The sequence below is a fragment of the Acomys russatus genome, chromosome 20, assembly GCF_903995435.1.
Source record: "Acomys russatus chromosome 20, mAcoRus1.1, whole genome shotgun sequence".
Lineage (NCBI taxonomy): Eukaryota > Metazoa > Chordata > Mammalia > Rodentia > Muridae > Acomys > Acomys russatus.
Genome location: NC_067156.1, coordinates 65,835,219 through 65,862,959, shown reverse-complemented (window position 1 = coordinate 65,862,959; position 27,741 = coordinate 65,835,219). Strand labels below are relative to the sequence as shown.

General features: G+C 43.8%; 1 protein-coding gene across 4 annotated transcripts; it reads left to right on the top strand.

Annotated features, from left to right (window-relative positions):
• Nucleotides 1-961: 961 nt before the first annotated feature.
• Nucleotides 962-25,927, top strand: Adnp2 (ADNP homeobox 2). Of its 4 annotated transcripts, none has more exons than XM_051163715.1 (4): nt 962-1,304; nt 10,077-10,197; nt 13,184-13,273; nt 21,509-25,927. In XM_051163715.1, exons 2-4 carry the CDS (start codon nt 10,090-10,092, stop codon nt 24,818-24,820), a joined length of 3,510 nt encoding a protein of 1,169 aa, XP_051019672.1. In that variant the 5' UTR covers nt 962-1,304; nt 10,077-10,089; the 3' UTR covers nt 24,821-25,927. The 4 variants fall into 4 exon arrangements, with proteins under 4 accessions (XP_051019672.1, XP_051019676.1, XP_051019675.1 ...); XM_051163719.1 differs by having other exon boundaries at nt 962-1,308; XM_051163718.1 differs by lacking the exon at nt 962-1,304 and adding an exon at nt 4,190-4,867.
• Nucleotides 25,928-27,741: the final 1,814 nt, after the last annotated feature.

The following is a 27,741-nucleotide window of genomic DNA, read 5'->3' as shown; positions in this document are numbered from 1 at the left end:
AATGGGATGGGCTGGCTCTATCTCCATGACAACCTGTGGCCATGTAGGAAATAAAAGCAGATATGGTTCAGTGTCATCGGCCCAACATTGGACACACTTAAAAACGGACGTGGCCACTTACTGAGTAGAGTAGAACAGAAGGCAGAGTGAAACTGGTGCAGCTGAGGCAGGAGAAGAAGGGTTTCAGACAGGGCAGAGCAAACATGGTGCACACCACCTGGGTAGAATCTAGACCTGAGGTGATGGTGGTTGATGGGAGCCTAGTCTTGGTTTAGTTTTATGGACGGATACATGACCTTCTGTGGAAAGAGAGAGTGGATGAGGGTAGGAGTCGTCAGACTGCAAAATCTAGGAGACAGGCCTGTAAAAGGACTGCAAAGCATTTTAAAAGGTGTTTCTATTTGCCCTCTCCAAAATTTCCTGCTGAGCCTCGGGCTGTATCTACAGCAGACAGACTTTCTGTAAGGAGGGGCTTGGTGTCCCCATGGATGGAGACTCAGAAAACACTGTGAAAGCTCCTTCTCCATGAACAACCCAATTTGAGAAATATTCTATTATTATGCAAATGCATGCAATTAACCCTCATCTCACACAATATGGTATGGATGTACAACTTTAAAGTGAAAACTCTCAAAAGGTGTGACACAAATTTTCTTAAGAAGAATTGATGAGTCAGGAGATCCTATCCTGTTGGCTCACCAAGATATGTCAATCAGAAGAACACTGGTCCAAGTTACTAGAGTTTAAGTCCTATCCTCCAATGGCAAGACAGTATCCTCAGAGCTGGCTTCTTATTGGTTTGTAGTTATGGGCGGGGCTACCACTTGGCTGCCACTGGCTCCACCCCCATTCCATGCAAAAGAAGTCAGAGCTTGGTGGGGCAATGTGATTGGTCACGTGGGCGGTGACGGGCTCGCCCCACCCTTCCAATGACATCACCACCAACTCAAACTCTCACGAGAGCTTGCCCAGAGGTGGCAGGCAGTCCACTAGACCCAGAGGGTCCAGGGGAGGGGGTTGCGGCAGGCTCCACCCCCTCCAGAGCCTCGAGGCCCGCGGGGTCTAGGGGCCTGGAGGGGCCCGTGCAAAGAGCCCAGGGGGTCCCCAGGCACACTCTACACCCATTGGCTGGCCTCGCCGGCATGCAAATAAGACAACGTCACTTCCTGAGGCAGCTGAGCGCCATCTTCTCTTTCTGGCGCGCGGGAGGAGGGACGGGCGCGGGGCGGGGGTCCCGCCGCGTAGGCGGAGGTACGCGGCGGTGTTGCGACGGCGGCGGGACGCGGCGCTCCTCGCGCCCCGCGGTAGGTACGGCCACAACCCGGCCTGCACCACCCTCGGCCCTCCCCGTGGCCTCTCACTCCTGGGTCCGCCCCGACGTCCCCACCGCTGTCCGCTGCGCTGTCCCCTCCGTGGCCTGTCGCGCCGTCGCTACCTCGGTGCCTTCGGAATCCCGGACATTGTAGTGCGCGACTCGGGTCCCCGACGCGCCCGCTCTCGGGTCACGTGGGAGCGGGGCCGTTCTGGGGAGGGGGAGGGGCGGGGACAGGGGACGGGGAGGACGGCGGAGTGGACTGGGCAGGGAAGGGGACCTGCGGAGCCGCGGCACCGGGGACAGAGGCCGGGCATGGATGGGGAGAGGGGGCGGGGCAGGGACGGGCCGCCGGGCGTGGCAAGTGAGAGTGGTTGGGAGGGAAGGTGGGAGAGGACGCCGCGGGGAGGCGCGGGGGGTGGGGGGTGGGGACCCGGCGCGGGAGCCGGCAGGGCGCCCCTCTGCGGCGACCCGGGAATCGAGCTGAAGCCTGAGGATCAGCCGGGTTGGCGAGGATGGCGGGATGCAGGGCACGATTGTGGCCACATCTGAAGCGCCTAAGGAGAGGCCGGCTTAAGGCGCTGCGGAGGGCAAATCCCTGTCTCTTTCTCCAAGATACTGCCGCATTGGTGACTGACAGGCAGATGACGGGTGTAAAATTTGGCTTCGCGTCTGCCATTTTAGAATGATTGAGATAGATTTTGTTCACACAATTTCTACAAAGATTTTCCTCAAGAATATAAACAAGGAAAGTGTAGGTTGAAAGTAAAACAACACATACTTTTTGTAAATATGCGTGAATTTGAGTGTAGTGCTTAAAGTTCACGCGACTAGGATGGATGATCACTCCCATACAGGTAGCCTACAGTGTAAACTGGTACCGATGGAACCTTTGCCTGTAGGTTTTTATTTGTTGGGGGCTTGGACTGGTCTAGTCTCATGTGGGAGTAGGGGGACAGCATGTGTACAAAGTAGTTAAGAAAAGTGCAATGTTAAGCTCTGGTTGGAAATTACCCATATTGTCCAGAGATACCACAGGTAGTGGTGGTGTTGGCCACATACCAATGCTTTGGCCCTGCTCAGAAGACAGCATTGATCCATGGGGTCCTTAGGTAGAGGTCCTTAAGCATAGAACTGTGCTTAGAAAGGATAGGCAGGAAATGAAGTCATTTCAGGCTATTTTAGGCAGCTGGTTGAGAAATGGGAGGAAGAGAGGTCTGGATCATTGGCTTTAGGGGATAACAGTTAAGGCAGTTTTTAGCTTGAAATTCTCTTGGGATTTTGAGGATATTACTTTAACTTGAAATCAAGTTTGCAAAGTCCCGTTGCTGCGTTGTTGGTTCCCTATATTCTGGGAGAGCAGAGCTTAGCTTTTCCACACTGCACCCAAATCCTTTGGCTCTTGCTGACCTGCTCTTTAGAGAAAGCAGATTGATGAAGGTCAGGTGGCTAGAAAGGGTTTTTCTGCGGGTTGAGGTGGACTTTCTGAATTAATAATGTTTGGAAGTTCCTAGAAGAAAGTCCCGTGTCCTAATAGTTGGGGCATTTCATTTAGTTTTTGATTATAGTAGACTCCTGATGATTATGTGTAAAGTGTTTTCCCAGTGGCCTCATCTTGACAGCTGCTCATGAAGTAAATTCCTTGCATAGTTTCACAGGTGCAGGCAACTGAGGCCCAGACAGATTGGGTGATTGCCTGGGTTCACCCAGATATACGGTGCTTGAGCTGGGTTCACCCAGGAATGAGCTCCAGAACCTGTGCTGTGACCACCCCTTCCTGTGTTGCCACTCTAGCTAACCATTTTAAAAACCAGATGGCACAGGAACTGAGATGTTCTATGTCTTGAAAGGACCAGTTAAAATTTTTTTAAAAATTATGTGTGTGCTGTGTGTTGGTTTGTGCACATGAGTGCAGTTGTTTCTAGAGGGGAGAAGACAGTGTTGGAAGCCCTGGAGATAGGGGTTGTGAACCAACAGACGTGGGTGCTTGGGTTCTCCTAGAGCAGAACATGCATGGAAGCATGGAGCCACCTCTCCAGCCCTGTACGTTTCTTTTGGGCTGCCTAAACACAAACTGAACAAGGACAGCCAGAGACATAGTAAAATGTATGGGGGAGTGAGGCATCTACACAAAGAACTACAGTACTAAGGAATGCTGAGAGTGAGAGAGTCTTTCCCAGGAAAGAGCACACTGATTGATTACCAAGTAACAGATGGTCAGTCCTGAAAATGTTCATAAACTAACAGACAGACTGAGCAAGTTGTATTTAGGAATGTATATTACATATACATATGTATGTAACAACAATTTATGAAAAAAACTTTGACTTTGGAAGGGCAAGGAGTGCAATCTGGGAGGGTTTGAGAGAGGAAAAGGAAGGGGGAACTATGTAATTATAATATTAAAAATAAAAGGACTAATAAAGTACATGTTTTTCAGAACTATCCTTCATGGGCATGTTACCAAAAGCAATAAAAGAATCTCCTTAGGAGATGTTCTCCTATGTAGGAGTTGGGTATCTTGAAGTATTTCAGTTCCTGTGAACAGTGGATAGGGAAAAGTAGTTAACTGCCCAGGAGGGGGATACGCAGATGTGAAATGGCACCGTTCCTCCCTTGATAACCCAGTGAGTATTCTGTGTGGAGTCTTGTGTCTTAGAGTAGATAGGACCTGTGAAGAGAAGCGCCCTCCCTAAAGTCATTGTCCACAGTAGACCAGGGATGTTGGAAGGGCTGCTTGCTTCTGTAATGGCCCACTTTGTTTCTTGTTCCCTCAGTTGGTTTTCCTAAAGCAGCTAGTTATCAAAACAAAACAAAATAAAACAAAACCCTTTTAAAATAGAGTATCAGTGTGCTTATTTATTTATTTATTTATTTATTTTGGGAAGCCACAGTAACAAGGGATGGGGGCCACTTATCGTTGAAAATGAAAAGTTCTTGAAAATTAAAGAAGAAAACCTGACAGTTTTTGGCCCTGTTCCCAAGCTATGAACAAGTATCTGCAGAACCTGCTTAGAACTTGCTGGGTCATGCACAGACTCACTCTGCGCCCCTGTGTGTGCTTCAGAGAGCCACCTAGTCTCCAAATGCTTTTCTTCTGAAAGTATGTCAGGACCTGGGTCCTTGCTTCCCATATCCCAAATGAAGACTTAGGTCTTGCTGTGTGACTTGACACTGTTGTTTGCAAACTGTCAAGTTAGCATTTTTGTTTGGGCTGAATGGATGGGGGTAGAACCATCAGCATTTGGAAAGTGAAAAGCCCTAGAAGATAGTAGTGGAGCTTGAAAGAGGAAATAGGCACTCACTTGAGAGAGCAGGTGAACATAATTGACCAAAGTTTTCTTCTGCCTTGCTTTGGTTGCTGTGGCCAGTCTGTTCTGCATAGTGATTGTGGGGATGTTTTGAAATGCATCATTGAGGTCCCCAACAAATCTTCTGATAGTGTAATTTTTGAAATTGCGTTTTATTTAAAATTTTTATTTTTATTTTTACTTTTTAGGGTCCTGTGTTTTGCCCTGCTAATGGTCCCTAGAGGTCTGAGACAGTCTTTCCTAGGTAAATGGTCTGACAAGAAACTTATTTTAAATTGGCCTACTCCAAAAACAGTTTTTCCTTGTTATCTCTAAAAATTATCTTCCTGTTAACCATCTGCCTCCTCCTTCCCTGATTTGATTCTTTTAGCTTTCAGTTTTAATTTAACAGTTGTTAAGTAGATTGGAGCATTCTCCTTTACTTCGCTGGTGTTGTTGATGTAATCTGTTTGTCTGGAATGTGTTGGACCACAATCTGTATCCAGCCACAGCCTTTTCCTCCTTAACACAAAAGCCTGTGTGGTACTTTGGGTCTGTATGTAGTTATGATGCTTTTAAAAGTTTGTGGGTTTTGTTTACTTAGCATTTGTGGTGTACTGTGACAGCCCTTGTAGGAAGTTCAGTCCCTTAGGGAAACAGGCAACACAGTGAGGGGAGCTGCTGCAGGAGGTGTCCCTGTACTCCTGTTGAAACTTGAGTCTGATAACCTGTCCTTGGATAGGGGTTACAGAGGCTGCAGGAGGATTGATGACCCAGAAGCTACTGTGAGTCTTGTAAGATAGTACCAGATAGCTTTTAAATAGACAAATATTTACCACTCTAGTAAAATTATCAGTCTTAAAAATATGTGAGGGAAAAGTTAGCTATTTTATATGGCCTTTCTTTAGTTGTGAAGTTAATAACTAAAACGTTCCACCACTTGAATTTGACTAATACTTTCTAGAGTTTTTATAGTGTGCACAATTAAAAATAGCTAAAAGTTATGTTTATTTGTGTGTGTCACTTGCATAATAGAGATTAGAGAGTGACTTAGGGAAGTCCATTCCTCCTTATCATGTGGCCCTGGGTCTGTCTGGCGTGGCAGCAAGCACCTTTACTCACGGAGATGCTCACTGGCCCTAAAGATACCTCTTGAAATAGTTAACAGATTTACAGAAGAGTCACATATACAGTACAGGGAGCTTCCCCTAGTCATTTGAGATGAAGTTGTAAAACAAGATTTATAACCATCTCCAAAAATGTTCATAGGAACAGGAGCATCCTATACACCTGTAAGTAACAAAGTCATCAGAACCAAGAAGGTAGTATAGCATACTGTTTAACCTCAGAGTCCTTTGGAAACTTGTGAGTTGATTTGGTATGTCATCTGTACAAAACGATTCAGGTTAGGTTTGTGTTGTTAGTCATCTTTAGGCTCCTTTATTCTGGAATAGTTCCCTTCGTTTTTCCCTTTTCATGATTCTATATTTTTTTCAATTACAATAATTTTGTGTTTGTGTGTTTGTATAATTGCACACCTGTGTGAGTGTGGAAGTTAGAGAACAGCTTGCGGGAGTTGGTTGTCTTCTACAGGCATGGAAAACAGATGTCTTGTCCTCATGATAAAGGTCAGATGATTACTGCTTTCTGTTTGGACAGCACACTTCATATTTCAACCAAAAGACAAGAGATTGCAGTTTCACTCAGAGGTGCAACCATTAAATGCAGAAAGTGATGACATTGCTCAGGGCCTTATTTCTACGCAGAATAAAGGTGCGCACACATGGTCTCTTTCTGTGTGGTCACTGGGTGTGTCCTGTTCTCCCTCCTCCGCACAAGCCCCAGTTTCAACGTGCTCCCCTGTGCGAGCCTCAAGCTTCTCGTGCTCTTGAGTTTGTTGTGGCAATGGTAGACTGGCCTCATGATAGCTCTTAAAACGCGAAATTTGTTGGCCTGTAAAGAAAATTTACATGTGCAATTCTCAGAACAGTCTAATACTAGAACATTTCTCGTATCACTAAAAGTCAGTTTGTTTACTTATTGCCTCCAACAGCCCTGACTGACCCATTCCCCTCTATAGCCTTGTTTTCTACATACATTTCATGCATAGTCAGACGACACAGAAGGACTCTGCACCTAAGGTCTTTCCTCAGAGCATGATGTTTTTGCACCAGCTCCCTTTTATTGTCAGTCAGCCAGTCAGCATTACTCTTTTTGTACATAGCACATTTGCTTATCTGTGCACCATTTAATGGGCACTGAATTGTGTCTCTGTTTCTGAAGTTAGCTGCTACTCCTGCTATCTAACCCCCAACCACCATCATCCTGGACTCTGTCTTCATTTATTTATTTATTTTTTTGGACACGGGACCTCACTATATAGTTAAAATTGGCGTTGAACTATGATCTTTTTGTTTTAGCATCTGTTGTGCCTGTACTATGATGCCATACTTACTAAAAATGAAGGCTTACTGTTAAAAGGCATCTATGTCCCATTCTTTACTACATTTTTAGTTTATATTGGTATGGACTTGACTTTATATTTTTTGGGGCTGTATTGTGTTATAACAGACCACCTCAAGAGCACTTGTGAAACAGATGTTTTATTACAGATTCACTAGTCTTGAATTAGACATTGGTATAGAATGAGGAGATAGTTCATCCTCTGCTGCACGAGGAGACTGAGTGTTGATTTGGAAGCTTTACAGAACTTTCATGTAAAAAAAAACTCAGAAGTGTCTTTACTCTGTGTTGAGGGATGTGAAATTCCCATATGGTCTCTTGCGTTTGTGTGTACAAATGTAGCTGGATTCCACAACAGTTCTTAAGAAAGAAATGTGCCTTTTAAACCATCCATTTTCCAAGTTCATTTGTATGGCATTGTTCCTGCCTTACTTGATTGGTTTGGCCACAAAGTTCTGTATAGCATTCTGGTAGGTGTTTCAGGTTCTGTCATAAGAGGAACTGCTGTGACTTCTGTGTCATAAATTTTGTGAAAGCTGCCATGGTCATTTGCTTGATGCCTCAGTTGTCTTGTCTTTGGCCTGTGGGACTGAGCAACTGTCTTTCTCTACATCTTGTCTTTACCTTGCTCTAGCTGTAGAATTATTGTATTTTTCGGACTATAAGACGCACCTGGCCGTAAGACGTACCCAGTTTTTAGAGTAGTAAAACAAGAAAGAGTAAAAACAGCAATTGGACCATAAGGTGCACCCTCATTCCCCATCCTCCCCCCTTTTTGCAGGGGGAAATGCATTTTATGATCTAAAAAATACGGTAATTCTTTCTCCAAGGCGTTCTGTTTCTTTTCCTCTTTTCTTTCCATTCCTTACTTTTGTCCTCTTTTTGAGACATGGTCTCACAAAGTACAGCTTGCCCTTGAGCTTGCTATGTAGATGAAATGATCGTGAACTCTTGATTCTTGCCTCCACCACCAAAGTGCTGGGATGCTAGGCATTTGCTTGGTTTTATGCTATGCTATGCAGAGTGCCAGGCATGTTGGGGTGGGCACTCAACCAGCTGAAGTATACCCCTAGGCCCTGTTCCCTCTTTTTTGTTGGGTTTTGTTTTGTTTTGAGGTAGGGTTTCTCTGTAGCCTTGGTTATCCTGGAACTAACTCTGTAGACCAGACTGGCCTCTAACTCAGAGATTGGCCTGCCTCTTACCCCCCTGATGCTGGGATTAAAGACCTGGGCCAGCACTGAACAACTCTTTTTATTCTTAGTAGAAGGTGGTAGTTAGAAATTAAGATTAGGGGCTTCATGTGTATGTCTGCTGCTGGCTGGGTGTGTGACTGCTACCAGGCTTTCATGGGCAGAGAGATGAGGACTGTAAACATATGCATTTTTTGTTTCTTTGTTTTGCTTTTTTGAGACAAGGTTTCTCTATGTAGTTTTGGCTGTCCTAGAATTTACTCTGTAGACCAGGCTGGCCTCAGAGATCCACATGTCTCTGCCTCCCAAAGTGTAGGACTTAAAAGGTGTATGCCACCACCATCTGCCTAGATGAATATTTTTGTCCATGTTATATCAGCATATATGTTGAAAACGGTAATGTTACATTAGTGCCTCCTAATTAGTTAAGAGCTGCAGGGCTTATCTTAATTTATACCTTTTCCAGATATTTTAAAATTGGTTTTATTGAGAGGCAGTGCATGTACTGTGAAGTTTACCATTGAAAAGATGGACTTTAGTGGCTGTTGGCATGTTCACAGAGTTGAGAATACTTCTCTAAGTTGGATTTTGTTTTTTCTTTTTTTGAGGCAGAGTTTTGTTAAATAATTTAAATTACCTTCCAACTTGTGACCCTCCTGGCTCATCCTCCCAAGTTTTGGGATTACAGACATGCATCATTACCCTATTTACAGATGATATTTGAAGGTTGTCATTATCCCTTTCACCAAAGCAAAAACAAACCCAATCCCCTTAACTGTCATCAACCAGTTTTCTCTGGCTGAAGGCAACCACTGTTATCTCTAGCTAGGTCTGTTCTGTCACTTTATGTATAGATGGAAGCATAATTATGTATATATTTGGTCCATTGTGTCTGGCCTTTCAGCAGAATGTTTTCAAAGCTATAGCATGGATTGGTACTTCTCTCTATGGTCCAAGATATGGCTGTACACAACTTTCTTAATGTGGTGGACATCTGGGAAGTCCTCTCCCAACTTCTTCTCTTGGGAGGAGTTGCTACACCCTTGAGGATTCAGGCTTCCTTGAGAATTGGTGACCTGTGTACTTTGCGGTTCGTTGGCAGTGCATGTGAGCTCTGGTTTCCCTAAGCTCTGCTTTTTAAAGTTACTAAGATTTGCAGCATCCTTTCCTCTGCTTTGCAAAATATGTTTAGATGTTACTTAAATTGAGTTTATTTTGGTTTTAAAGATTCATTTCACTTTATGTGTATGTGTGTTTTGTCCACATGTGTTTGTGTACTACATATGTGCAGAGTAGACAGCTGCCATGAGTTCTGAGAACTGACCCTGGGTCCTCTGCAGGAGCAACAAGTGAACCATCTCTTCAATACTATTGAGTGAATTTTTTATTCTAGATATATCAGAACTGTGATTAAAAAATATTCCCCTTCTCTCTTTGGGACATTTTCCTTTTTTTTGACAGTGCCCTGGAGACATTATTTTGTTAAAGTCTGGCTAATACATTTTTTTCTTTTGTTGTGAGTGCTTTTTGGTGCCATATGTGAGACTCTTGCCAAATTCGAAGCCATCAATTTATGCCTAGGTTTTCATCTAAGAGTCTATAGTTTAGCATAGGTTTTTATTTATTTTTTTTAGCTTATGTTTTAATGCTAGGGTTGTGATTCTGTAAGGGCAGGTCAGTGTCATTCTTTTGTATGGCTGTTGTATACTTCCCACAGCACCACTGGCTACGAATAGTACTGCTAGTGTGTGTTTTACTAGCTCTGTTAAAGTTATATTTGTGTGTGTACATATTAGTGACAGTTCTTTCTTCTTTTAAAAGGAGAATATCAAAAATGTTTCAAATTCCTGTGCAGAATCTTGACAACATTAGAAAGGTGCGGAAGAGGGTGAAAGGCATCCTTGTGGATATTGGACTTGAGAGTTGCAAGGAGCTGCTGAAGGTAAGTGTGCACAAGTAATGATGATGTCAGTGATGTGGGGGCTGAGATTGGAGAGTTGAGAATGGATAAAATTCCATAAAAAACAGGATTTCCGCCGGGTGTGGTGGCGCACACCTTTAATCCCAGCACTCGGGAGGCAGAGGCAGGCGGATCCCTGTGAGTTCGAGGCCAGCCTGGTCTACAAAGTGAGTCCAAGATGGCCAAGGCTACACAGAGAAACCCTGTCTCAAAAAACAAAACAAACAAACAAACAAACAAACAAACAAAAACAGGATTTCCTAATGCTTCAGATACCTACATGAAAGCCTCCTTTAGTACGTACCTGTGTCTTTGTAAGTTAGGTCTGTAAGCTATTCAAGCTATCCCCTGGCTCAGCCTCCTGAATGATGCCTCTTAATTTAGGAAGAGATGTTTATACTGTTTAGTTATTCTTCTGGTTTTTTGAGACAGAGTTTTTCTGTGTAGTGTTGGCTGTCCTAGAACTCCCTCTGTGGACCAGGCTGGCCTTAAAAACTCGGTTTTCTCGCTCCAGTTTGTTTTTTTAGATTTTTCTTAAACATAAATCTTTTTAGTAAACTGTTTTCTTTCTTTCTTTTTTTTTTTTTTGTGTGTTTTTTTTTCTTTTTTATTTTTTTTATTACTTTATTCATATTACATCTCAGTGGTTATTCCATCCCTTGTATCCTCCCATTCCTCCCTCCCTCCCATTTTCCCTTTACTCCCCTCCCCTATGACTGTGACTGAAGGGAACTTCCTCCCCCTTTATATGCTTATAGGGTATCAAGTCTCATTTTGGTTCTTTTTTGTTTTTCAAACTCACAGAGATTCACCTGCCTCTGCTTCCCAGAGTGCTGGGATTACAGGCGTGTGCCATCATGCCTGGCTTGTTTTTTAGGTTTTTAAATTATACTTTGTGTTGGAGGTTTTGCCTTTGTGTATATATGTATACTGTGTGTGTGCCTGATGCCTGCAGAGATCAGAAGGGGACATTGGATTCCCTGTCCCTGAGGCTGTCTTACGAGTGCTGGGAATCCACCCTGGCCCTTTGTAAGAGCAGCAACTGTTCTCAGCCACTCAGCCATGTCTTTTGCACCTGTCCTCTTTTTACTTAAATTTTATCTTATATGTATGAGTATTTTGCATGTCTGTCTGTCTACCATTTGTGTGCCTAATGTCCGTGGAGGTCAGAAGCGTGTGTTGGGTCTGTTGGTCCTGGAGTTCTAGGCAGTTGTTAGCTGTCTCTGCTGAGAGCTGAAGCTGGGTTCTTTGGAAGAGCAGCAAGAACTCTTAGGCATGGGACCATCTCTCCAGCCCCGCTCCTTCCGCCTTGACCTGCTGAGCCATCTTCCTGGCCCATATGTTCGTGTTACCTGTCATTGCTTGTGCTCCTGGTTTGGGGTAGGAGTCACTTCTGCTGGGTAGCTGAAAGGTTTGGGTTGGACACTGAACATGATGAGTTTTAGGATTGCTGGATTTTGTGTTCTCCTGCTGTCCTGGCTAGGTGTATGTCAGCTTGACATAAGCTAGAATCCTCTGAAAGGAGGGAACCTCAGTTGAGAGTGCCTCCATAAAATCCAGCAGTAAGGTATTTTCTTAATTAGTGATTGATAGGGGAGGGCCCAACCCATTGTGGGCGGTGCCATCCCTGGGCTGATGGTCCTGGCTACTATAAGAAAGCAGGCTGAGCAAGCCACAAGGCAGGATACTAGCATTGGTGTAGGTGACGGCAGTGTATCCATTATCATTGATCTGACTTAGCTAATTCCTTCTTGGTTTTTAAAGGCAAGCCTTATAAGGACAGCACTGTAAATGTTTGCGCTGGGTGGTAACTTCTTGTCGACTTTTTGTTTCTCTTTGTCTGGCCCTGAGTATGTACTGTACTAACTGGCCCACATTCAGGGGTTGGGAGTGTTGCTGATGACAGGCTCATTTCGTGCTGTCATTTACCTAGCCATGCCTTCCTCAGTGACCACAGAGTCTCTTCATCCTTTTGAAGTGTCTGTCACCTTTGACAGTAGTTAGTACTCTTTCCAGATGGTGAGTCATGACGCTGCTTTTCTTCAAGCTTTTCTGAGCCCTATATTGGCCTTCCATTTGTAGTATATTTCTGCTCTCTGTTTTGATGCCGAAAGGTTACAGCATGCATGTGGTTCTGTTGGTGCTGTTGTGAACCCTGCTAGGCCCAGGGTACTGTGATGAGGGCCTGTCCTTGAAATGTTCCATATGGGCCTTGTTCTGGCTTCTGTGGATTGACTCAGAGGGCAGTGCGTACCTTGAAGTTCTATCTGCTTCGTGACACATTCTGAAGTGTTTTGTGAATGAGCTGTGCTGCCAAGGTGGAAAGCGTGTCACTTTGCATGTACAGGTTATAGATAATATTTTCTTTTGGGAGATCTCCATTTATTTTTTTATAAAATTGTAGTTTGAGACAGGGTTTCTCTGTGTAACAGCCCTGACTGTCCTGGAACTATCTTTGTAGACCAGGCAGGCTTCAAACTCAAAGAGATTTCCCTGCCTCTGCCTCTAGAGTGCTGGGATTAAAGGCATGTACCACCATGCCTAGCCTATAAATTTGTAGTTTTAATGTGGATCACTCATACTTTAAATGTCAAAATTTGTCAATGACTGTACTTCTATTTTTCTTCACATATATAGACTTATTAGGTGCCAGATTGTTCGATCATGGATTTAGTTTTGGTAGGAGGAGATTATATTTTGGGCACAGACACAGGCAAATGCTCTACCATGGAGCCTCATTGTTCAAACCCTTTTTAACCTTTTTATTTTTAAGCAAGGTGTTGTTAAGTTGCCCAGGCTGGCTTTGAACTTTGGGCTCCTCCTGCTTCAGCCTCCTGAGTAGCTGGAATTAAAGGCATGCACCATCACTTCTAGCTTTAAATACTTCTGCAACTCATAAATTGTCACATAATGTTTGTTTTTCTTTCTTCTAATTCTTTTTTTCTTTTTCCTCTTTTCTTTTCATAAGGATCTTAAAGGCTTTGATCCAGGAGAGAAGTACTTCTATAACACATCATGGGGAGATGTTTCTCTTTGGGAACCTTCTGGAAAGAAAGCAGTATGTATCTTCATAATTTGTTTTCATTAGGGGCAAGTGAACTAAGGCTGAGGCACACCATGACTGCTAGGACTGCTAATTGGGAAGATCTGTTCATGAGGAAGCAGAGCTCAGAGTTACTGTTCATTGAAAGACTGTTGGTGCTGACAGATTTCCACATGCACAGTGTGAGGATGTAGCCAGACTTTGTGATTAGAAGTGACTGTATAAGAAGAACCTTTGTCCAGTAATTCTTGAATAAGTTTTATAATAAATGCCTTGCTCACATATCATTAGTGACATCCTAGTCAGTGGGAGACCACATATACAAAGGTGATTGTTTGTGATTATAATGAAACTGAAAATAGCTGTTGTTTAGTGATGTAGGACAGTGTGATACATTGCAATTTTTTGTGGTAATGCTACTTTTTAAAAAAATTTATTTTTTTTGTTTTTTCGAGACTTGATAATTAAGACTGTTACTGGTTTAGGGAGGTATGCATTGCTACAGGATGGGGATGCGTTCTTAGAAATGTGTCCTCAGGTGATACTGTTGTTGTTCAGATAAGCCACCTACCCAGATGTTCACAGCACAGCCTGCATACATCCCATCTATAGATGTGTAGAGCATGCTGCTATACTGAGCTCTGTGGGCAGCTGGTGACATAGTGGTCATTATTTGAACACATCTGCTGAGAGAAGTGGCACTGTGTAAACACTATGTGTATAAAGGTTTTAAAAGCTCATGTTTCTGCAGGCACTGAGCTTGCAGCCCTCTTCCAAGTTGTTCTGGATGAGACAGTAGAGTTAGTTCTTGACTGCTGCCAGATTTCTGAATATTGTACATTTAGGCTATACTACATTAAAAATCCTTAACAATTAAATTTAATATTTTCACTTTATAAATTTGACTTTTTAAACTTTTTAACTTTTGTGAAAAAAAAAAAAAAGAATTAGCTTCATATACAAATACCACACATTTGTATGAAAATATTCTCTCCTTATACCTTTATTTCATATGTTTTACCTACTTTTAATTTTCTGTGTATGCACGTGTGCATGCAGACTCTCTCCCTCTCTCTCTCCCCTTCTCTCACTCTCGTACTCTTCAGCCGAGGCCTGATAAGATTGGGATCAGGATTGACACCTTCTATTTCACATCCCAGTGTCCCAGTGTCCCAGTGTCATCCTTCCTGATATGGCAGAGTGACTGTCTGGCTTAGCAGTTTCTTTTATCATACATAGAACATAGATCTTTGTGGGGTTTTTGTTTTTTGTTTTGTTTTTGTTTTTTTATTTTGTTTTTGTTTTTTAAAGCTAAAATACTAACTTTATAGGGCAGCAGCAGAACCAGGTTCTTAGAGAACTGTACAGGATCTCATTGATTAGGGCTAAAGCCGCCCAGAGAAAACAGTGTTCTCTGGCTGCCTGAAGGGCATGCAGGTTAATATGGCCTCCACAAAGAAGGAAAGTGTGGAGTGTTGTGTACAATCACATATCTGAGGACTGTAGCACCCTGGGCTGTGGATTTGGTTTGCAAATCTGATCTAAATGGGCTTTTGCTGATAAAGCACGGGGCTCGTTTTGCAGGGAGATCACAGCTTAGGAACAGTGTTGTTGAAACCAGAGCTTTGTATGTCTAAGAGAGTGTGCATCCCATACTCCATCTTTGGGCCGCCTACACAAATAGAACTACTGTGGTGCCTTCCAGAAAATGATCAGCTCTTGACCACAGAAAACCAGCAAGGGTTTGACTAGATCAGAAAACAGATTTCTGAAAATTAAAAAGTATTTCCTAAGACTTAACTCTTGAGAGTTGTGTTCTTGCTTTTAACCTGTATTTGTTTGTATGTGTGGGGCACACGTTTGATGTGGAGGTCGGGGACAGCTTGTGGAGATCAGCTCTCTCCTTTGACCATGTGATTCCAAGGAATGAACTGTGGTTGCCAGGCCTGGCAGGCCAGCGTCTCTGCCCACCGGGCAGTCTGGCGGGCCTGAGAGTTGTCTTTGTGAAATGGCCTCACGCAGATGTTGGCTGAAGAGCTGCAAGTTAGTTATTGTTACAGTAATAGAAATGATTGGGTTCCAGTGGGCATTTTAAAGGTTAGTACAGCAGTGCTTCACTCTAATGGGGTTCTTTAAACACTGTATGGTTATATTGCCTTAAAGATTTCTGATAGTGAACAGTGAAACCCTGTCTCAAAAAATTCATCAAGCAGCAGCAGCAGCAGCAGTAACAACAACAACAATGGAAAGAAAGATTTCTCTTATGGAAACATGTCTGAATGGACTTTCAGTGCTGGTTGGCCAAGGCCAAGCTCAAAGTGTTTGAGGACTCAGGCTAGGGAGATGGCTTAGTGGGCGAGTGTTTGCTATGAAAGCAGAAGACCCAAGTTTGCATCCTTCCTCCTGACATAGTCTTCAGGCTGTGTACAGGTTTATAACCCTAGTGCTATGGAAGGACAATGACAAGACAAAAGGGTCGCTGGACTTGCTGACTTCCAGTCTGGCTTCAAGTTCACCAAGACAGAGAAGGACAGGACAGGACACCTACACATAGGACGCCTACGTACAGGGTTTGAGGGCAAAGCTGTCTTGGGAGCAACAGTACAGAGTACAACTTAGGCACACTTGATCCGGCACTGAGAGACTGAGGGCTTTCCAGTGTGTGAGAGCCACATTGCCAGAACACTACAGGAACAGTGAGAAGGAAGGTCAGCCCAGCTCCTTTTCTAAGATACAGTGCCTTCTTAAATTGCTGGGCCAGCAAATGGAGTAGTACATTTTGAAAAAGAACATACTTTTTTCCAATTTAGCTTACTGACAATGCTTGCTGACATCCTTATTTTAATAATCTTCATCCTAACATTTTTCCATCTCCCCGTCTTTCCGCTTTTCTCTCACATATGTACACAGAAACAAACGTGCGCATACACACACATACAAATAAATAATGAAAATCTTTAAAAAAAGAAACATTTCTAGAAGTTTGAAACCTTGCTAGTTATATAAACAAGATCCCTTGAGACTACTGTGATTTATTTCGCACAGTCTAGCTTGTGGCTTCCAGTATGTTATTTTTAGGAGTGAGGTCCTGGAGTTTGGAGTTTCAAAGCCCCACTGAATTTTCTAACTCAAAAAAAAAAAATTGAATATCCTCTTATTTGTAGCATGCTTTGTATGTTGTAGAAAATTAAAAGATCAAGGCTCGTGATGTTATTATTAAAAGCCTATAATTATTATGGTGGCATTATTCAACACGCTATCAAATCAATAAAAGACACAGACACCTGGTAGATTTTAGAATAAACTGTATTTTACCTGGGGCTGGGCAGATGTTTTCACCTGCACTATCTCCTTATCTCTCAGCCCCCATCCCATAGCATCTGCTTTAATCATTTCTATCTGGGTGAGAGCCCATGCATATTCCATAAATACTTGCACATGTTCTTCATCTGGGCTGTTTACTTTCATCTATGCCAATCCAGCCATGTGCTTGTCTACACGCTACCCCGTGGTGGCTCTCTTCCTTCCCCTCTCCCCTCCTCCTCTCCCCTCTTCCCGTGATCCTTCTATCCCCAAAACCTATGAACCTTAGCTCTGTCCCTCACTACTGCTCTGCCCAAGTATAGTAGGCCTTTTATTCAGCCAGTCAGGGAGGCAAAGTTACACAGCAATATTTGGGGCATGAGTGTCTACTTGTAAAAGACAGAAGCAGACCTCAGGGAGTAACATAGTTAATAATCAAATAGAAAGCACCAGACATGCTGTTATAATTCCCCTTTTCTGTCTATGTAAAAAGGCTATTTTTTTAGTATAAGCTATACAAGGTAAGAACAATTATAAAAAGCAATAGGTAAGATACACACACACACACACACACACACACACACACACACACACATATACATACACACATACATATTGTCTAATCTAAAGATATTTGGCAACCTTGAAGAAAATACTGTCTATCTAGGATAGTCTAATGTTTTGTTCCTAAATTATTTTTTATCCTATCTTAATACATATCATCCTAAAAATATTTATCTGGACCTTAAAACATCTTAATTCTTAGTAACTAAGCATAATTGTAAAACTATAACTGTCTAGTCTCTAACCCAATCGGAGACTTGAGAAGGAATAAAATTAATTATCTAAGTAACAGGAAATGCAGGCTACCAGCTTCCAAAATAAAAATAAATATGAGAGAGACAGTTCACTGCCTGGACAGTCACCGAAAATCTCTATGATGTTGGAGCGTCATCTTTATCCTTCTGGCCCAGTATATCTGATAGACATATTTGTGAAGCAGGAATTATGAAGGTCGGCTCAGCCTGCATCCAAGCTTGCCCATTATAGGCAGAATTCTGTCTGTGATAGAAACAAGGACATTTTCTTTGCGCTGGTGGCTGCCTTGGCACACAAAAATAACTCCATACAGAGGTTTCCTGATGCTCATAATGTCTTTGAGGTAGGTTAGGTGCTGCCAGGAGTTGACCTGTCTTGTCAAAGAATCCTTAAAATAATAAAAAAGATCTTTAAATGCCATATTCTGTAGGTCTGTGAGATTCTTGAAGACTTCTGTCTTATTTTTACATATCCACAGAATCACATCTGTCTATCTGTTGTAAGTAGCTAGAAGCATACTTCTGTGAAAAGTTAGACTAGTATCTGACTAGTTGTTAATTGACCAACTAACAGTTGACTTGCATTATCTAATATCCTAAACAGCCTGCAATAGCAGCTTTAACTGTACTAGAAGTAGGGCTGGAGAGATGGCTCAGCAGTTAAGAATAACTGTTTGCTCTTTCAGAAGTGCTGAGTTCAAATCCTGGCAACCACATGGTGGCTAACAACCATCTCTAATGAGATCTGGTACCGTCTTCTGGCTTGCTGGCACATATGCAGGCAGAATACTGTATACATAATAAATAAATAAATCTTAAAAAATAGAAGTAGCTGAGCCTGGTGCACGCCTTTAATCCCGGCACTCAGGGGGGCAGAGGTAGGTGGCCAGCATGCTTTATAAAGTGAGTCCAGGACAGCCAAAACTATATAGAGAAACCCTATCTCAAAAAACAAAACAAAACCAAAAAAAAAAAAAAAAGTACTGGAAGTAAACTTTGTATTTATATGGGTACCGTACCTCATACCAGAGTAAAAACTTGTGTGTGTGTATGTGTGGGTGTATCTATATCAAAGATAACCTTAAATTTGAATTCTATACCAACATATCAAAAATAAACTTACTTTTGTATCAATATACAAAATTCTATACCAATGAATTAAAAATAACCTTATTTGAGAATTACAATTAAGGCTCCCAATTAAGGAGTAGATTCCGTAATCTGCCTTTTGTCCTATCATTTTTATAAAGATATTCCTGTATTCCCCCTTATTTCTTTTCAACCACTTTTTCCTTATTTAGGAAAAACAGACTTTTTTAAAAAAAGGAAAAGAGAGAAAACTCTTGAGTCTAAGTTTGTTTGCTCTCTGAATAAGACCATTAAAACTTGAGACCAACTCCCCTAAATGACAGCAAACATGCATAGCTTAGATAAAGTCGGTTTGTGGAAAATGGACGGCACTTCATCTTTTGAGAAATGAAGGTATATTTGCATGAAAGCAATAAAAACTCAAAAGCCCTCTGTACTTCTAGGTTTTGATATGTCTGAACTTATAAATGTCAAACACAGACTGAACTTTGAGTGTGAATCACACAACCTGTAGGAGAGTAAGTCTGAAGTGGGGCTGACTTTGGACTGAGCCCCACCCCCACCCCCCTTTGTTCTAAGTGTCTGTGGCCCTTCCAGGTGTTCCAGGTGCTCAGCAGCCTGAAACAGAAGCACACACTTGCACAGATGCTCTGTGCACCTTTCTTTTCTGTGGGTAGGTGTCTAACTGGCACTGCCAGGCTGTTTGTCACAAGGCCTCCTCATTTGCTGCTCCACTGAGAGCATGCTGTGATGGGGCGCCTTTGCTTCAGTCTCCATCGTGCTGCTGAGGCTCAGAGACAAGTCTTTGGTAAGGTTTTTAAATGTTGTCCTTTTGTATTGAGATCTGCACCTGATCCATGTGTCCTGGGCATCTGATCTTTATTGGGTCTTTATAGGGTTCATTCAACATTTGACATGTCTCTTTTAGACCTAAAACAGACTTCAAGGAGTTGAAGCTTCTTGCTCCCATAGACTCATCTTTTCCTTTTGTTAATCATGCTTATGGGCATTTTGGAAACTCTGTAATCCTTAAATATTTATTCAACATTGGTAGATGTAGCATGCACTTGCTAGCCATTCCCTCAGCTCTTTGCTTGACTCCTGGAATTATATGCTTTTGTTGAAACTGCAGGTGTACTTCTCATTCAGTTCTGAAGTAAGTCTGGATTTCAAATATGCTAAATATAAAAAAGTGTCTCTTAGAAATATTGGACATTTCTGGTTTCCCTTCAGTCTCTAGCCTTCAGGTTGTGACTGTTGCCTAAGGCTCTTGTAGCTCCTCACAAATCCTAGAGCCTAGTTTAACTGACTACTGAAAATCAGAAATACAGTGTTGAATGTGTGCATCCACCTTTATCTGACTGTATTCTTAGGGAGTAGAGCGATTGTCTGCTTACTAGGGTGATTATAAGACTACAGCTGCAGTGGCCCTGCCCACTGTGGGCCTCCTTAGGAGACCTAGTCTGCTCCCATCTTAGTGCAGGACAAGAGTGGTATGGTTTATATGCTCTTGGCCCCTGACTTTGGTGAGACTGCAGGCTTTCATAAACTTACATCCAGCTATTCCAGACAACAACTGTCACTGTTTGAAAGTGACAGCTCTCCTTAAGGAAGGTGGTTCTTGGGCCCTGAATTTGTTGAGTTCTCCTCATGTGCCTTGTCAGCTTAAAAAAAAACTTTTACTTATTGTTTGAGAATTTCGAAGGTGTATATAAAATATTTTGATTATATTCACCCTGAGCTCCCCATTTTACTCCTCCCAGCCCCTTCCACCATGACTTCCTCTGTGCTGGCTGTTTTATGTGAGCTTGACATAAGCTGGAGTCATCTGAAAGGAGGGAACCTCAGTTGGGAAAATGCTGTTAGGCATGTTCTTAATTAGTGATCGATGGGGAGGGCCTGGCCCATGTGGGTTCTGTAAGAAAGCAGGCTGAGCAAGCCACGATGAACCTAGCATTGCCTCATGGCCTCTCTGTCAGCTCCGCTCTCACTTCCCTCAGTGATGGACTGTTAACCTGGAAGTGTAAGCTGAAATAGACCTTTCCTCTTCAGCTTGCTTTTTGGTTATGGTGTTTTTATCACAGCAAGAATTAATTTGCCAGGCATGGTGGCGCATGCCTTTAATCCCAGCACTCGGGAGGCAAAGGCAGGTGGATTGCTGTGAGTTCGAGGCCAGCCTGGTCTACAAAGTGAGTCCAGGACAGCCAAAGCTACACAGAGAAACCCTGTCAAAAAGCAAATAATGATAATAATGATAATGATAATAATAATAATAGTAATAATAATAATAAAATTAAATTATCCCAGACAGGGTTTTACCACGTTGCCAAGGCTGGCCTTGTGCATTCTACCCTGTGGCATCTTGAGTAGTTGTGATAACAGACCTGCCTTCCAGTGCATCGTGTAGTCTAGCTTTTGATTGTCTCAGGGAATGGGGAAATAAAGGCAGTTAAGAAGGTCTAAGAAGTTGGAAGCCAGGTCATTTGTAGTTATGTTCCTAGTTTTACAATTTGGAGTGAAAACCTAACGGAATAGTGAAGGGGAGAGGAGGAGGAAAATAATTTAGTTGTAGAAAATTAACTGAATTTATTTCTGTTGATGTATTTTATTAAAAGGATAGTATGGAGTACAAGATGGAATACTGAGCTTTGTGGCTTTAAGTGACAGCTTAGAGTCAGCAAACCAGGAGTTTAGGATTAAATCCAGTATTTGTTTAGTCCATAGGTTAATGATAGTTGACAGTTTTCCAAATGTTAAGAAACAGATGCCTAAGAGAATGCTTTCTGGGGCGTGTGAAGATTATGTGGGATTGGACTAAGTACCACAAGCAGAGTTTTGCTAGGGCACCCTTTATCTACACAAGAGCCTTCTGGTGGAGGCCGAGGGTGCCGCACACGTGGCCGCCCAGTCAGAAGCATCCACAGGGAGCGCACTGCCCTTGGAGGTACGCGGTTAGCAGTGAAGCACACGGACAGGCAGAGTGTAGAAGGGAAGCCTAGTGACGTGTTGCTCTGCCTAAGACTCTTTTCTCTTTTGACAGAGATACCGAACAAAGCCATACTGCTGTAGTCTCTGTAGGTACTCAACAAAGGTGCTCACTTCCCTAAAAAATCACCTGCATCGTTATCATGAAGATGAGGCAGACCAGGAATTGATGATCCCTTGCCCCAACTGCCCGTTTGCCTCACAGCCCAGGGTGGTGGGCAAGCACTTCCGGATGTTCCATGCACCTGCTCGGAAAGTGCAGAGCTACACAGTCAACATTCTGGGTGAGGCGAAGACATCGAGGAGTGATGTGATAAGCTTCACATGTTTAAAATGTAACTTCTCCAACACTTTGTACTACAGCATGAAGAAGCATGTGCTGGTGGCCCATTTCCATTACTTAATTAACTCCTACTTTGGTTTTCGAACTGAGGAAACAGGAGAGCAACCAAAAGCAGCAAGTGAACCTGTTTCTGCGGATAAAATCCTGCCATTTGACAAATACTACTGTAAAAAATGCAACGCCATTGCCAGTAGTCAGGATGCCCTGATGTATCACATTTTGACATCAGATGCACATAGGGACTTGGAGAATAAGCTGAGGTCTGTGATTTCAGAGCATATCAAGAGGACTGGGTTTCTGAAGCAAATGCATATTGCTCCCAAACCAGTGACCCACTTGGCCTTACCACCAAACAGCAGTGCTTCGAGCATTACAGTCCCTCCACCCTGCTTCCACCTTGCTTTGTCACAGAACAGTCAAAGGCCTGGCACTGCACAGCCAGTGACTGTGGCCCCAGGCACTTCTGGGAGCCTTACACACTCCCCACCCACCACTGCCCAGTCTCATGTAGCTCTGGTCTCCAGCTCTTTGCCTGTGTGCCAGAGTAGCCTCACCCTGCAGCCGTCAGCTCCCCCACCTGTCTTCCTCTCACACAGTGTTCCGCTTAATCAGCCTGTGAGTACTTCTGTGCTGCCTCTGTCTCAGCCAGGCGGGCCTGTGAATAAGTCTGTTGGAGCAAGCATCCTTCCTGCGAATCAAGCCATGTGCCCCATGAATCAAGCTGTCCGCCCTCGAGTTTTGCCCCTCACTCAGCCTGTGGGGCCCACAAATAGACATGTGGGTCCCATAAACAGACCTGTTGGGCCTGGTGTCTTGCCTGTGAGTCCCTCTGTCAACTCGGGGGTTCTGCAGGCTGCATCTCCAGGGGTGATTTCTGTGGGTCGTGCAGTTCCATCGGGAGTCCTTCCTGCAGGCCAGGTGACCCCTGCTGCTGTGATCCCTGGGCAGACAGCCACTTCTGGTGTCCTGCCTGCTGGTCAAGTGGTCCAGTCATCAGTTCTTCCTGTTGGCCAGACAGCTCCATCTCGAGTTCTCCCTCCTGGCCCCTTGAGGGTTCTCCCTGCAGGCCAGGTGGTACCACCTGGGCTGCTTTCCCCAAACCAGACTGTCCCCTCAGGTGTTGTCCCTGTGAATCAGGGTGTGAGCTCTGGTGTTCTTCAGCTCAGTCAGCCCGTAACATCAGGAGTCCTTCCTGTGGGCCCACCAGCAAGGCCTGGTGTACTGCAGCTCAGTCCATCTGTCGGCACCAGCATTCTGCCTGTGAGTCAGCCAGTGAGAGCTGGAACGTCACAAAACACTACTTTCCTTACTTCAGGCTCTATTCTCAGACAGCTCATTCCGACTGGGAAACAGGTGAATGGAATTCCCACCTATACACTGGCCCCAGTGTCTGTCACTCTGCCTGTGCCCTCTGGTGGAGGCCTTGCAACTGTTGGACCAGCACCTCAGGTGCCTGTGCAGTTCTTGCCCTCAAGCTCGGGCACACAGTTGGCCAGCTCCTTGTCCAGCCTGCCGTCTCCACAAGTGCTAGTGAGCCCTGCCCCTAGTGTGTTTGTTCAGGCTACCTCACCTGTGGCAGATGCAAATCAGGCACTCAAACAGGCCAAGCAGTGGAAAACATGCCCTGTTTGCAATGAGCTCTTCCCTTCCAATGTCTACCAGGTTCACATGGAAGTGGCTCACAAGCAGAACGAGTCGCAGCTCTGCCCAGTTTGCAATGAGCTCTTCCCTGTCAATGTCTACCAGGTTCACATGGAAGTGGCTCACAAGCAGAGTGAGTCTAAGTCTGGTGAGAAACTTGAACCTGAAAAGCTTGCTGCATGTGCCCCATTTCTGAAGTGGATGAGAGAGAAGACCGTGCGCTGCCTCTCGTGTAAGTGCCTGGTCTCACAGGAGGAGCTGATGCACCATCTGCTCATGCATGGCTTGGGGTGCCTGTTTTGCCCGTGCACTTTTCATGATGTCCGGGGCCTTGTGGAGCACAGCAGGACTAAGCACCTGGGCAAGAAGAGACTGTCCATGGACTATAGTAACAGAGGTTTCCAGCTGGACCTGGATGCTGACGGGAACCTGCTGTTCCCCCATCTCGATTTTATCACCATACTTCCACGAGAGAAACTTGGCGAGCGAGAAGTCTACCTGGCTATCCTTGCTGGAATACACTCCAAATCTTTGGTCCCTGTGTATGTTAAGGTGAGGCCCCAGCCGGAGGTTGCACCAAAGATACCAAGCAAACAGAAGCTGACTTGCCCATTTTGCTTTGGCACATTTATGGCTGCTGATGCCTATGAGTTGCATCTGAAGGAGAGGCACCATGTCATGCCCACAGTCCACACAATGCTCAGGTCTCCAGCCTTTAAGTGCATCTACTGCTGTGGGGTCTACACTGGAAACATGACCTCAGGAGCCATTGCTGTCCACTTGCTCCGTTGTAGAAGTGCTCCCAAGGACAGCAGCTCAGACCTGCAAGTGCAGCCAGGTTTTATTGAGAGCAGTGAACTGCTGTTGGTCAATGGGGAAGTGATCCCTGATTCCACCTTCCCTGGAAAGAGGAAGCTGCCAGAAGGCCAGGTAGGGGTGGAAGACCAGAGAGGTGGTGAGGAGCCCCAGCTCACCCTGGATACTGATGCCAGTCCAGGGCCAGAGCAAGGGCTGAGCACTGTGCCTTTGAAGAGACAGAAGAATGAGAGCAGGACAGAGGGCTCAGGGGCCAGTGATGACTCACTGCACGTGTTAGCATTAGACCCCACTCAGTATGGAAGTCGATCCTATGAGGACAAAAAACAGTTTCTTAGGGATTATTTTCACAAGCGACCATACCCTAGTAGAAAAGAAGTGGAGTTGCTGTCTTCACTGCTGTGGGTGTGGAAAATTGACGTCCCTTCGTTTTTTTTGAAAAGAAGGTATATTTGCATGAAAGCAATAAAAACTCAAAAGCCCTCTGTACTTCTAGGTTTTGATATGTCTGAACTTAAAAATGTCAAACACAGACTGAACTTTGAGTGTGAATCACACAGCCTGTAGGAGAGTAAGTCTGAAGTCTGGCTGACTTTGGACTGAGCCCCACCCCCACCCTCTTGTGTTCTAAGTGTCTGTGGCCCTTCAAGGTGTTCCAGGTGCTCAGCCAGCCTGAAACGGAAGCACACACCTCCACAGATGTACTGTTTTCTGCAGTTCGGTTTGCAGCTGTTGGAGTTTCTCCTTCTGTCATGTAAATTGAATCTTTGGTATTCCATGCACGCTTGCTTTGTTATCCCAAGAGTGTCAGTGCTGCTGTAGTAACAACCTGAAACCTACAGATACTTGCTTTTCATTTTAGGAAATTTCTGCTTGTTTGAGAATACTTGATTAATAGGAAATTAAAGCATTGCTTCCCTGCAGTTTACAGACAGCAGCTAATGACAGTACATGTTGAGAGGAGTATGTGGCTCCCTAAGGACACTCTTTTAAGCATTAACTTCTGACTGTGAATGCTGTCTGCTTAAAAGTACAAATTTGATTTACATCTTTTCAGGTGTCCCCCCGACAGCTATTTTTTTAATATTATAATTCATAAAAAACCAAATGTTTCCATTTATTAAAACTATTCTGAGCCTGAGGTTTGGTGTGTAGTGATAATCAAGTGTTACTTTATAAATAAAGTCTCTGTAGGAACAGAAATACTTTATGGTGCAAACTGTCTCTTGCTGTAATGACAAGTCATTTTTCCATTTAAAGGTAAGACAAATCTTTAGTGCCTTTAGAATAAACTGAGAACAGTGAGAATGCTTTCTTCCTAGGAAGGAAGGACCGTGACACACACGGGATCCCTGCTGTTGCATGTAGACACAGCTTGAGGTGGAGTGTGGGTTTCAGGCATAAGGTGACGGGCAGACCAGGAGCTCTGTGGGTCAGATAGCTTGGGGTTGGTGTGTTAGAGTTGGAGAAATGGACTTTCCTCTGGCCTCGGTAGGTGTTCAGGTGAAGGGGATGGTGGACTGATGAATCTTCACAGTTCTCTGGATGCCAAATCATGTTTTTTCCCCATGATAGGAAATAATGTAAAACACTAGAACTGGTAATGAGGACCAGCCAGCTCTGGTCAGAATCATCCCTTGGGTGATGCGCAGCAAGCAGTGGGGATGGCACACTTTCAGAATGTGAGAGAGTGACAGTCTCTGGGGAGCACTGCAGTGTTGCTGTATAGCATTTTAAGATGCAGTACTTGCATGCGATTGCTCTAATGTGCATTTTACAGGCAGCTGTCTCTGACTATTGGTGTACTCTTGTAAACTCAGCTTGTTCGACTTTATCTTTTTTTAATTATTTTCAGAGTGTCTATTTTTAATTAAAAGTTGTTAAACCACTGAAAATAGAACTGTTCAATTCTTGTAACATTAAAGCACGCTCTGAGTCAAGCAGGGTGGCGTATACTTGTGGTCCAAGCTACTCCAGAAGCAGAGAGGCTTTGTGTGCCTGACTGATGTGTTACTGCACTGTGTGTTCCCTCCCCTGTAAGCCTCACTGTATCCTTTCATGCAGATGTTACTCTGCAACTTGTGTTTTACAGAGAAGCAGCCAAGGTTCATGTAAACAATCAGTGGTCTAGTCTGTTCAGGATTTGAGGTACTTCCTGGATTTGTGCTAAAACTTGAACATCAAATGGGGACAAGTTTGTCAGTCTCTTAAGCTTGGGTTTATTTGCCCAGGGTTGGACATGAAGCCATGCCGTCTTCAGGCTTCTGTGTAGCTCCTTAAATATCAAGTATGCAGAACATCCTGAGGTGAGACATCTTTCTGGGGATACAAACCATCTGGAGATCATTCTAGAATACTTACTGTGTGCTAGGCACCACTCTAAATCTGGGTACCCATAATTAATGAGCAATGAAAGGATGGCCAATCATCAGGCAGGCAGTCCCAGGCCAACTTTACTACTTAAAAGTAAAGCTCCCAGCAGTGAAATGCTGGAAATGCCCCATTGCTCCCAGCCCATGCCCACTTTACCTTCTTATTACTGGTCACTATACCTGTGATTCTCTGGCAGGACATCACTGTTGGCCTGTGCTGCTAATGTTAATGCCTACCTTCACGACCAGCCTCAGAACTATTTAGTTCTTGATAACTGCCAGTATTATTCTGTCTTTAATATTACTTAAACTACAAGATTAAACATCTACAGGTGCTAAAGGATCTAGTTTGAAAAATGAAGTGTTTTTTAAAAAGATTTTTTATTATGTATACAGTGCGCATTAGATCACTGTAGATGGTTGTTGAGCCACCATGCAGCTGCTGGGAGTTGAACTCGGGACCTCTGGAAGGGCAGCCAGTGCTCTTAATGGCTGAGCCATCTCTCCAGCTTCTTGTTTTGTTTGTTTTCTTTTTTTAGAGAGGGGTTCTGTGTGTAGCTCTGACTGATCTGGAACTTACTCTATAGATCAGGCTAGCTGTGAATTCACAGAGACCTCCCTGCCTCTTGGCCCTGAGTGTTGGGATTAAAGGCATGCATCACTATTGCCCAGGGATTTTTTTTTTTTTTTTTTAAACAAGGTCTTCTGAATAGCCAGGCTAGCCTTAGACTCAGAGATCCTGGTGATTGCTGGAATTGTGGACTTGTGCCACCACAACAGCTTATAAGAGATCATTTTTAAAAGAAGACATTTTGCTCTGAAGATAATTTTTACCTATTTTTAAAAGCTTAAATTTATCTATACATTATGTGTGCTTTCAGATGATGGGAATAAAAGCATTTGACTTACAATGACATACATAACCAGATCAGATTGACAAGGCTTCCAAGAGTACTTAGGAAGTATCAAGTGGCCTTGTCCTTACACTGGGTAGAAGATAGAAAAGCCTGGGTAGGTAGGTAGGCAGCCAAGGCTTCTGTTACAGCAAGTCTAAGGCTAGTCTTCTGGCTAAGCCAAGTTTACCTGCTAGGAAATCGACAGCTTTCTCCTGACTGA

What these genes read in the sequence shown, in the direction of transcription:
- Adnp2 (XM_051163715.1), top strand. Translation starts at nt 10,090, where the DNA reads ATGTTTCAAATTCCTGTGCAGAATCTTGACAACATTAGAAAGGTGCGG. An exon ending in GTTGCAAGGAGCTGCTGAAG is followed by an intron (nt 10,198 to 13,183) that starts GTAAGTGTGCAC and finishes TCTTTTCATAAG; the next exon opens with GATCTTAAAGGCTTTGATCC. An exon ending in AACCTTCTGGAAAGAAAGCA is followed by an intron (nt 13,274 to 21,508) that starts GTATGTATCTTC and finishes CTCTTTTGACAG; the next exon opens with AGATACCGAACAAAGCCATA.